The 12,173-nt window shown below is 34.9% G+C and overlaps 1 protein-coding gene across 1 annotated transcript in view; it reads left to right on the top strand.

Moving 5' to 3' along the window:
- The window catches only part of Cad86C (Cadherin 86C), a 318,509-nt gene that overhangs the window by 3,995 nt on the left and 302,341 nt on the right, over positions 1-12,173 (top strand). Inside the window, exon 2 of the mRNA XM_017609682.1 lies at positions 7,537-7,686. Coding sequence (XP_017465171.1) covers positions 7,537-7,686 — 150 coding nt within the window. The remainder of the gene's footprint in view (positions 1-7,536; positions 7,687-12,173) is intronic.

The raw sequence follows: 12,173 nt of genomic DNA, 5'->3' as shown, positions 1-12,173 counted from the left end.
CATCTTCATCTTCATCTTCATCTTCATCTTCATCTTCATCTTCATCTTCATCTTCATCTTCATCTTCATCTTCATCTTCATCTTCATCTTCATCTTCTTCTTCATCTTTATCTTTTCCCTTATCCTTAGATAAATATGTCCATTCCTTTCTTCATTTACATATTCACCCCCACCATTATAAGGTTAGGTATTTAAATTTTCCTTCCTCTTTGTCTTTATATTTAGGTTTCTGTACTTTTATTTTAATTTCTGTATTTATGCCTTCATTCATTTTTCTCTTTCTTTTACATGGAATTCGCTATTATATTATACTATATGTAGTTGTCTTTTTTCAATCAAATATTATTATGCGATTAATAACGTGTTGTATAACGCAAAGAGTGGCAAATGGATATGGCTTATATGCAAATGTGTTGCTTTTTATTGACAATTTTTTAAGTGTCTTGGAAAATGCTCGCCAAACACTAACGTATGTGTAAGCGCCAATCTATTATTATTATTATTGGAGAATGCGTTAGGTCGTCCTTACTGGGTAGCACGCTTCTGAAATTCAGTATCAATATTAAAGCATACATTTAGGGGGCATTTCCGCCCCAGCCATGTAACTACATGTATGAGATTGGTATTGGTGTGACCTTTGAGTTGTTTTCTTTCGCTCTATTTTAAACTAATTTGAAATTGCCTGCACATCAGCATCAAAATACCTTTCTAGTGATATATAATTCTTTATACCCTAGAAGTATAGTTTAGCCGTAAAAGTGGTGTATAGGAAACATGATTGCCTATTTATATAATTGATGATATCACCTAGTCTACCGAAATAATTCTTTTTCCATGTATTACTTTTAGCTCTTCTGTCTTGTTATTTGTTAAAATAATTTGTGTTTTATATTTGTTGACTATCTTCTCTTTGATATAAAAGTGATCATGCAAATGTTCTTCAGCTGAATGGACCGTTTGCATTGACGCATCATCCTCTAGATCGTCGATTATGTTTGGGTCGTATTTAATATTTTCGACAGTATTTTCACCCTCCTCCTTGTCTTTAATAACGTCCTCGTAGTTTTGTATTCTACTAAGAAAACTCGCTACTCTGTTTTCCTTTCCTTTAATATATTCTATGTGAAACTGATATTCTCCTAACTTTAACAGCCATCGTTGATGTCTCGGCGACATATTTTTGCCCCTATATTTTGAGTGTAAATATTTTATTGGCTGGTGGTCTGTTACTATCTTAAATTTCCTTCCATACAAATATGGTCTGAAATAATTCACGCTCCACATAATAGCTAAGAATTCCTTATCGGTAGCTGAATAGTTTCGTTCGTGATTATTTAGGGATATAAAAGCGCCAATTGCATAATTTGATGCATCAGTTGTTAATGTAAATTCTTTTTCGAAATTTGGATATCTTAAAATTGGGTGTGAACTAATTAATTGTTTGAGCTTAACAAAAGCTTCTATATAAGAAGGGTCCTTAGTGTTGATTCTTACTCCCTTTTTAAATATTTTGTAATTGGTTGTGCTACCTTTGCGTAATCTTTGACAAATTTTCGGTAGTATCCAAAAAGCTCTTTATTTGTTTTTCTGTTCTAGGTAGTCCTAACTCTTCTATAACTTTTATTTTCTCTGGGTTAGGCTTCAAACCCTCCTTCGTTAATACGTGTCCTAAGAACTCAGTTTCTCTCTTTAAAAAATTGCATTTGTCTACTTGTATTTTTAAATTTTTTTCTCTAGGACTTTAAATATATCTTTGATTGCCTTTATGTGTTTCTGCAACGTTGTGCTGAAAATTAGTATGTCGTCCAAGTATACAACACACGTTTTGTTTATGAAATCTCGTAGAATTTCGTTCATAAGATGTTAAAAGGTTGCAGGTGCATTCTTTAACCCAAATGGCATCCTTGTAAATTCATACAGACTATGAGGTGTAACGAACGCAGTTTTGCACCTGTCATCCTCTTTAATTGTAATTTGATAATATCCCTTAGCAAGATCTAATGTAGTGAAGTATTGGGCGCGTCCCAATTTATCTAATATTGAATCAATGTTAGGCAAGTGATATTTATCATCGATTGGTACCTCGTTCAATTTTCTGTAATCCACTACTATTCTGTACTTTATTTTTCCTGAGTTATACATTTTCTTTGGGATTACTATTAAGTATCCAGTATCTGGAATTACTTTTTCTTATAATACCTTGCTCCTCCATCTCTTTAATTTGTCTACGAACTTCCTCTTCATATTGACGTGGATACCTGTATAATTTCGAGTTTATTTGCTCGTCCGTAGTGGTCCTAATTCNAAAAGCTCTTTATTTGTTTTTCTGTTCTAGGTAGTCCTAACTCTTCTATAACTTTTATTTTCTCTGGGTTAGGCTTCAAACCCTCCTTCGTTAATACGTGTCCTAAGAACTCAGTTTCTCTCTTTAAAAAATTGCATTTGTCTACTTGTATTTTGAAATTTTTTTCTCTAGGACTTTAAATATATCTTTGATTGCCTTTATGTGTTTCTGCAACGTTGTGCTGAAAATTAGTATGTCGTCTAAGTATACAACACACGTTTTGTTTATGAAATCTCGTAGAATTTCGTTCATAAGACGTTAAAAGGTTGCAGGTGCATTCTTTAACCCAAATGGCATCCTTGTAAATTCATACAGACTATGAGGTGTAACGAACGCAGTTTTGCACCTGTCATCCTCTTTAATTGTAATTTGATAATATCCCTTAGCAAGATCTAATGTAGTGAAGTATTGGGCGCGTCCCAATTTATCTAATATTGAATCAATGTTAGGCAAGTGATATTTATCATCGATTGGTACCTCGTTCAATTTTCTGTAATCCACTACTATTCTGTACTTTATTTTTCCTGAGTTATACATTTTCTTTGGGATTACTATTAAGTATCCAGTATCTGGAATTACTTTTTCTTATAATACCTTGCTCCTCCATCTCTTTAATTTGTCTACGAACTTCCTCTTCATATTGACGTGGATACCTGTATAATTTCGAGTTTATTTACTCGTCCGTAGTGGTCCTAATCATGTTGTATTTCTGTAGTGCTCGTTAACTTTTCACCCTCTTTAAATAATAGTTTTTCAAAAGTTTTTAGTAGTTTGGCTACTTCTTTATACTCTTCTGCATTTAAGTGCTCTAATTGTATTCCTTTAATTTTGTCTTTTGTCGTTTCTAACGCACAAATTTCTTTAAAATTAAAAGGGTTATTTAAAAGTTTTGTTTCTTTTTCATTTAAGGTTATTTTTCCATCGATCAGATTCATCATGGTGTTCAAATACNTCGATCAGATTCATCACGGTGTTCAAATACTTTAATAAGTCAATACCTATTATAAAATTGTATTTTCTACCTCTTAGTGGTGTTGATTTCCATTTTATATACGCATTATCAGGTAAATTAAATTCCTTTGGTGCTCTAGTATGCACTTCATGACAAATTTTCTCCTTACTTGTTACTGTGCTGATTATTATTTCGTCTTTAAGGGGTATTTTCCGAAAAANCATGACAAATTTTCTCCTTACTTGTTACTGTGCTGATTATTATTTCGTCTCAAATACCCCTTTATTTGCCGAAAATCATTTAGTTCAGCGTCTACTAAACTTATGTTTGCCCCTGTATCCACTAAAGCAATGTACTTTTTTCATCATTGGTTATTTCTATTCTAGTTAGCCCGTCCGAGGCTTCCTTATAAAAAAATTGCGTTATTTACTTTTTATATTCTTCAGATTCTCTGTTGCTTTGCCTAGGCGATTGCAAGCGATTTTGACTGCTACTGCTGCTGGGGTGTCCTGCTGCTCGAGATCTTTCTTGATCAGTTTCTACATTATCTACCTCCATGGGTTCTTCTTTATCTAGCCTAAGTTGGTTAGAATTATTGCTTTTTCTCCCTTGACCTGAGTAATTGTCCCTATAGGTTTGGTTCCTTTGCCCCGAATTATTGTCCCTGTTTCCTTTATTTACATAATTCTGTCTAACTTGTCCCGAATTATTTTCAGGGCTTCTTTTATAGTTGGAAAAGTACTGGCAATTTTGTTTAAATTGGCCAGATTTATTCTCCCTGTTTAGAAATTTTTCATTTTGCTTATTTTCGNAGGGCTTCTTTTATAGTTGGAAAAGTACTGGCAATTTTGTTTAAATTGGCAAGATTTATTCTCCCTGTTTAGAAATTTTTCATTTTGCTTATTTTCGTAATAACCTTTATTATTTTTATACTGTCCGTCAGTTTTTCTAAATTTTTTAAATTCTGATCGTATGCATGTATCCTCGAATCTTCTCTTTGTCATTATGTCTATAATTTTATGAAGGTCTTGTTTTTCATAGATTTTGTCTGGAGGGTCTGGTCAACTCCTGAGTTGGCTACAGATTCGCATGATTATTTTTGGGAATTATCAGTAATTAAACCGTATTTCCGTATCACTATCCTAACCGCACTTGCTGGGCAGGATTACCGACTGCGCCAGTTTCACCCTGGAAACTTTGGAAATTTGTTTTCTTTTTAATTTTCAATTACTCTTTTTGTGTACAATTTTACCAATAGGCCGGAAGTGGTTTTATGATACTGCTTTGNATTAAATTCCTTTGGTGCTCTAGTATGCACTTCATGACAAATTTTCTCCTTACTTGTTACTGTGCTGATTATTATTTCGTCTCAAATACCCCTTTATTTGCCGAAAATCATTTAGTTCAGCGTCTACTAAACTTATGTTTGCCCCTGTATCCACTAAAGCAATGTACTTTTTTCATCATTGGTTATTTCTATTCTAGTTAGCCCGTCCGAGGCTTCCTTATAAAAAAATTGCGTTATTTACTTTTTATATTCTTCAGATTCTCTGTTGCTTTGCCTAGGCGATTGCAAGCGATTTTGACTGCTACTGCTGCTGGGGTGTCCTGCTGCTCGAGATCTTTCTTGATCAGTTTCTACATTATCTACCTCCATGGGTTCTTCTTTATCTAGCCTAAGTTGGTTAGAATTATTGCTTTTTCTCCCTTGACCTGAGTAATTGTCCCTATAGGTTTGGTTCCTTTGCCCCGAATTATTGTCCCTGTTTCCTTTATTTACATAATTCTGTCTAACTTGTCCCGAATTATTTTCAGGGCTTCTTTTATAGTTGGAAAAGTACTGGCAATTTTGTTTAAATTGGCCAGATTTATTCTCCCTGTTTAGAAATTTTTCATTTTGCTTATTTTCATAATAACCTTTATTATTTTTATACTGTCCGTCAGTTTTTCTAAATTTTTTAAATTCTGATCGTATGCATGTATCCTCGAATCTTCTCTTTGTCATTATGTCTATAATTTTATGAAGGTCTTGTTTTTCATAGATTTTGTCTGGAGGGTCTGGTCAACTCCTGAGTTGGCTACAGATTCGCATGATTATTTTTGGGAATTATCAGTAATTAAACCGTATTTCCGTATCACTATCCTAACCGCACTTGCTGGGCAGGATTACCGACTGCGCCAGTTTCACCCTGGAAACTTTGGAAATTTGTTTTCTTTTTAATTTTCAATTACTCTTTTTGTGTACAATTTTACCAATAGGCCGGAAGTGGTTTTATGATACTGCTTTGTTTATTTGCTTTAAAAATTCTTCATATTTGTCAGTTGCACCGTCAGGTGTTTTTGCATAATTATTTACATATATGTAACTCGCGTGTTTCACCCATATACGAACAGCGGTAGCGGAGCAATGATTTCCACGCACGCAGTCTCATTCAGTGATCGGACTCAAAAATTCTGTGTGGTAGAATCTGGAAAAAATGTGGTAGATCTCAGGTTTTGGATCAAACTTTGTACAAAAATTAAAAAAATTCCCTAAGGCTTCCCTTAACTTGCAAAGGTTTTAATTAGACTTTAAAAAAATTAATTTTAGTATATTAAAGTGCAAGATTGAAGTTGCCAAAAATTTCGTCGAGTTTTGGCAATTTTTTTCCTTGACAGTGTAAAGCTTCCATATCAAGATATTTTTCGAACATATTTTGCAACCTTGCGGAGTGCTGCCAGTTTTTCTTTTTATCACATCACGATGTAGCGAACAAAGGTGGCACGTTACAGAAACCGATACTTGGGCTTTGCCGATTTTGACAATTCTCAAGTTNTGGCACGTTACAGAAACCGCTACTTGGGATTTGCCGATTTTGACAATTCTGAAGTTAAAGTAAACAACGCCTCAGAAATCTTAGATGCACTGAAATTTGCTAATACTTTCACAAAAATCGCCGTTTTTTTTAACATTTTCGCTATTAATTCTTTTTATAAATCATAATGTATTTTGCAATTTAACATAATAAAACCGCGTTTCCTGTCGAAAAATTTTATTATTGAGAAAATTTACTATTTTACAGTTTATTCTATCCTCCAATTGGCGGTTTGTTTACTTTTACTTGAGAAATTTCATCGCCGCCGGGGATGCGGAATCTTGTATTATATTATTCTTGTTACCATATAGTGTTTAGTGCTGGACAATTTTTGCTCCTAATATTAAGAAAATTATGTCGAGGAAAAATAAAACTAGGTACACAATAACGCGAATATATGGTAGATTTCAGACTTTATGTGGTAGATGCTCTAAAAATTGGCAGATCTACCACAATGTGGTAGAAGTCCGATCACTGGTCTCATTCATTGAATCGTTTTTATGCAATGGTCGGCATTCTAGCGCATTCAAACGATTCAATAAGTGGGACTGTGCATTGCTAAGCTGGCGCTGCCGGTGAAACATACATGTGCTCAGAGAGCGCTCAGCATTATTTAGGGGTGGCTCACAAGCATGAATATGTTCCGCTCTCAAACCAAATCGTGGTTGCCTCAACTAAGATTTGGTAACTATGACTAAACCATGTGTTGAAAGGAAGCTTATCTGTATTAGCAGAGCGTAATGACATCCTTTTATGAACCATACGTTAAGTTGAATGGAATTTGTAGAAATATGCTTCAAAAAAATACTTATTAGTATTTACCGAACCCTTCAACTAAATTAACGATTTGGTACAATCTAGATGAAAATTAGAAGCTTTAATATATTTAGTTACAATTACCAACCCATTATTATTACCCCATATTACCCCCAATCCTTGGTAACAGTTCCCAAATATTGTCAAAATTCCGTAACTAAATATCTTTAATTGTCGAAACTAATCCTTTTTCTCAGTGCATGCATTTGCTTTATTGTATAGTTTAAGGCAGGCTCTTCCTAAACTATGTATTTGTCAATGTTATTGTGGCTTATTAAAATTTTATTTTTAATATTGTTATTGAGCTTTGTACCACGATTGAGTTTGTTGCTTTTCCCATTTTTCCTAATAAACACAATCGTGGTACAAAGCTCAATAACAATAATAAAAATAAAATATAACCCTTTTATCAAGAATAAATATAAATATAAAAAATTATATGCATATGGATGTTGTACCCGTTATAATGGAGGCAAATTCATCGATTTATAAATGGTATTGAAAAATGAATTTTAATTAAATTTTTTTCGAAAAATTTAAGAAATAAGCTTTTATTTCGCTTTTGTTAGGATGCATATGCCGAACCAGGCCAGGATAGCCGAAATATAGCAGGCCTCGAACTCGTAGTAATTGTACAAGACGTACAAGATCAACCACCAGTGTTTAATTCAGCTTCCCCGGTGACGAAATTACCCGGAGGTATTCTTCCAGGAGATAAGGTAAGTTAATGTGCATAAATATGCACAAACCTTTTTTTATATTACTAGATTGTTCGCCCAGTGTGCGTAAATATTTAATTGAAAGAAATTAATGTTTTTTCCGTTAAATACATACATAGTTCAATTGACTATAGATTTTTGTCGTCAACTCCCTTTCTGTCGTGATATAGTATACTATACTAGTTAACGTTAATACCTAAATTATCCGAGCTGAACCTATCTGCAAACGTTTTGTATGTATATACTCATTTTATTACAACGCTTTTATCAACTTACAATGTTTTATGTCCAGACGCCTATTATAGCTACGGTGTCCATATTTATGGGAGCCGAATCCGGGCAAAAAATAATTTTGCAAATTTTTTCCACAAAAAATAACTGATCTTAAAGACTTCTTCAACGCTCCTAGATGTATTAGCCTTGAAACAGAATCCTTGTAGTAATATCACCAATTTGTAGGAAACTTTCCAAGAGATTTTTACCCCGCAAAATTTGTTAAAAAAAAATCTTAGATTTTAGTATAATAAAGTGCGATTTTGAAACCACTAAGACTTACCGTTAGGGATGAAACGATACGAGTAAATACAAGTGCATACTCGATACTTTTCGTTCGATACCAAGTAATTTTGGGCTCGATACTTTTGAACCAAGTAATGAAAAGGTATCGAAAAAAGTACTCGTATCGAAACCCGATACCAAATAAATTTTGCTCCGAAATTTTTTCCTCTACGTTTATGCCTAATGTGAATCGTGCTGTGCTTTGTGGCAACTTAATTGCCAGCGAGAAGACGCGAAAGTCGACAGAGTGCAAAGTATACACGATCCATTGCTTCACCAAAGTCAAGGGTTTGCAACGTTTACACGGTCAATTGTTCGAGNGATACGAGTAAATACAAGTGCATACTCGATACTTTTCGTTCGATACCAAGTAATTTTGGGCTCGATACTTTTGAACCAAGTAATGAAAAGGTATCGAAAAAAAGTACTCGTATCGAAACCCGATACCAAATAAATTTTGCTCCGAAATTTTTTCCTCTACGTTTATGCCTAATTTGAATCGTGCTGTGCTTTGTGGCAACTTAATTGCCAGCGAAAGCCGCGAGAAGACGCGAAAGTCGACATAGTGCAAAGTATACACGATCCATTGCTTCACCAAAGTCAAGGGTTTGCAACGTTTACACGGTCAATTGTTCGAATGGAAGTGTGAAGTGGTTGAATGTCCAGTACAGACGTTTTAACGCGATGTAAAAGTCATTGTAAATATTAGCGGGCAATAATAAAGGTAGGGGCAAATATCTATGTTATTGAAGGAAAGAAATGAAGAACAAGAGTTGTTTCAAAATATAAAAAAAAATCTTAGAAAACCCTAAAATATTAAACGTATCCCAAGCCTAAAAAATTTAAACGCAATCTTCGAATCTAGACTGTAGAAAATATATATGTGTCGGAATAGCGTCGGCTGCTTCAGTAGTAATATCCTCTATGGGAATATCTCTGATGGTTTTGCCAGGATTTTGGTTCTTATGCAATTTTCGTAAATGTTCATGTGAATATTTGCACGTTCTTTTACTCGTCAATGATTTCAAAATATATCTGTTTCCGTCTAAAACCTCTGTCACCAAAAATGGGNATATTAGCGGGCAATAATAAAGGTAGGGGCAAATATCTATGTTATTGAAGAAAAGAAATGAGGAAAAAGAGTTGTTTCAAAATATAAAAAAAATTCTTAGAAAACCCTAAAATATTAAACGTATCCCAAGCCCAAAAAATTTAAACGCAATCTTCGAATCTAGACTGTAGAAAATATATATGTGTCGGAATAGCGTCGGCTGCTTCAGTAGTAATATCCTCTATAGGAATATCTCTGATGGTTTTGCCAGGATTTTGGTTCTTATGCATTTCCCTTTTAGTTAACAGCAGAAGCTTAATGAGTTCCTGAATGATGTGTTCTGTTCGCAGTATGTAATTCAATTAATAAATCCCGCCACAATTCTACTGATTTTATATGATTTGTTCCGAACAAGTGTTTTTCCAATAAAACACACACTATTACACATCATTCAGCGCCTCATTCGGTAGAGTCTGAGACTCGCACCTTGCTTCCAGCAAAGTTGAAACAGAACGAATAAAGAATATGTTACAAAAGTAATTAATATCAAAATACGCATACTCTGCTCCAAATTTCTTCACATAACGCAGTATAAAAGGTACAAAGTAGCTCAATATAAAACTATACTATACAATAAGCCGACACGGCCTTCCTGACGTATCACACGTCCTCGGGTGTGACTGAAAGAAATCAAAAGCTTAGAAATTCTTTGTAAAATTTAAAAAGTTCATTGGAACAATTATCTAATATAAATATGTTCAAGGATCCATCTCCGTGACAGATCAAAAGACTTGACATCGTTGTGCACCATGGCCAAACAATTACATGTATTCTGAAAGTAGTTCCCATAAGTTACTCATACTTAACAAACCATAATTTTTATAATTTCACAATTAAGGCTCTTGCTACAGTTTGTAACGATATCGTGCTCCACATGAACACCACACGTAGACCCCCGCCACATCCCTAAGCGCCCCTCACGCCATGATAAAACATTTCTGTTTGCATTTGTGCTTGCACAAAGTGACTGTGGTGTGGTCTACAGCCTTAAACTTATCTGAAGTCTGATTCAACGCCTTCACTGTTAACACTTTCACTAGTGCCAACTGCGTCTTATGTCCAACTCTATGGGAACTTTTCCTTCTGGCAATTTTCGTAAATGTTCATGTGAATATTTGCACGTTCTTTTACTCGTCAATGATTTCAAAATATACCTGTTTCCGTCTAAAACCTCTGTCACCAAAAATGGACCTCTAAACTTAGGATCCAACTTCGATCTTCTCTTCATTTCTAAGCAAAACGTATTCACCAACATTATGTTTAACAATTTTAGCTTTGTTTTTATCAAATCTAGATTTTTCATAACAAGCATGGCGTTCCATATTTTCCAAAGCTCGAGTTCTTACAAATGAAATATTTACAGTGTTTTCTTCATCATTAATTGGAATAAGCCCTGGTGGACGTGCCTCTTTGCCAATAAATAACTCTAAAGGACTAGCCTTAGTCGCCCGATTAGCCGTGGAATTCAAAGCCAATTGTGTTTCACATAATGCATCTTGCCAAGACCGTTTACTGTTTTCAACAGCGGTCAGAAGATTTTTCAACGTACTCATTATATGCTCAACTTGACCTTTAGCGCGACTTGCACCGGTAGCAAGTAAATGCAAATCTATTTTTTGTGAAGTAAAAAAATCACGAAAATCTTTACTAGCGAAACATCTACCCTAGTCAGCAATTACGCGCGATGGTACACCAAACACCGATATCGAGGACTTCAAAGCTCTAATGCAATTAACTAAATCAATAATAACAGTGTGATGTAAATAAACAAACTTAAACTATTACGTATTCTTTCAGGTCATTTTTACCACTTAGTTTTACTGTTATATCAATATGAATAGCATGCCAAGGTAAGGCGGCCTTGGGTATAGGGTGAAGCTCTGCTTGTATTTTACCAGACGGCGATTTTGTTAGCTTACAGGTAATACAAATTTCTACAAATTTGCGAACATATTTGGACATATGTTTTAACCAATAATAGTCATACACTTTGTCTAACGTTTTATCCCAGCCCAAATGCATAACAGCTTCGTGCACAGGGTTTATAACTGACCACCTGAAAGACCGTGGTACCACAGGTAAGCATCGCGTCTTTCCATTTCATTGTATCTTACGGTAGAGTGTTCCCGCTCGTAATTCATACGTTCTTGCTAGATCATCAGATAGTTTATTACTTTGTAATTTAGAAACAAGAGTAGTGATATGAGAATCCCTTTGTTGTTCGGCGAGGAGCCAATTGTCAGACATTTCTGCTAAATTTATACGTTTTTCAACAGTTTTATTCTTTTGATTATTCTCTGTTGGTAACAAATTATGCGAAAAAAATCCACATGCGCCATTCTCTTCCCCTCTCTATACTCAACATCAAAATCAAAAGATTGTAAATATGCCCACCACCGGTGAACTCTTGGAGTCAAATCTATTTTAGTGCGGGAAGCCTTTACGGAGTTGCAGTCTGTCAAGATGTTGCCTGAGCATAAGTACGCAGCGCGGCAATGAAATAAGCCGTCGTGATTCACCTGAGTACGCTCGCATCTGGCACGACCTAGCTCCTCGGATTGGGGTGGGTTTTTGGTGATCACCTTAGATGTAAAATTGCACCGCGTCAACAATAAAAAGAATCGTACCCCTTCACGTGACGATGGATCTCCACCACCATCGCTATCCCACCTGGCCTTGTGTTCAACAACTGTTTCAGTCCCCTAAACACCACAAAGTGCCGAGCCTGCAACTAATGTCGAAAATTTTTTATTGAATTTTCCACGGCCCTACGTTTCTAATTCATACAAGAGATACCTAGATTCAGCGTGCGAAGTTC

Source organism: Rhagoletis zephyria, unplaced genomic scaffold (assembly GCF_001687245.7).
Source record: "Rhagoletis zephyria isolate East Lansing unplaced genomic scaffold, Rhagoletis_zephyria_1.1 Rzeph_scaffold_00247, whole genome shotgun sequence".
Taxonomy (NCBI): domain Eukaryota; kingdom Metazoa; phylum Arthropoda; class Insecta; order Diptera; family Tephritidae; genus Rhagoletis; species Rhagoletis zephyria.
This window is presented reverse-complemented; position numbering and strand designations above follow the sequence as displayed.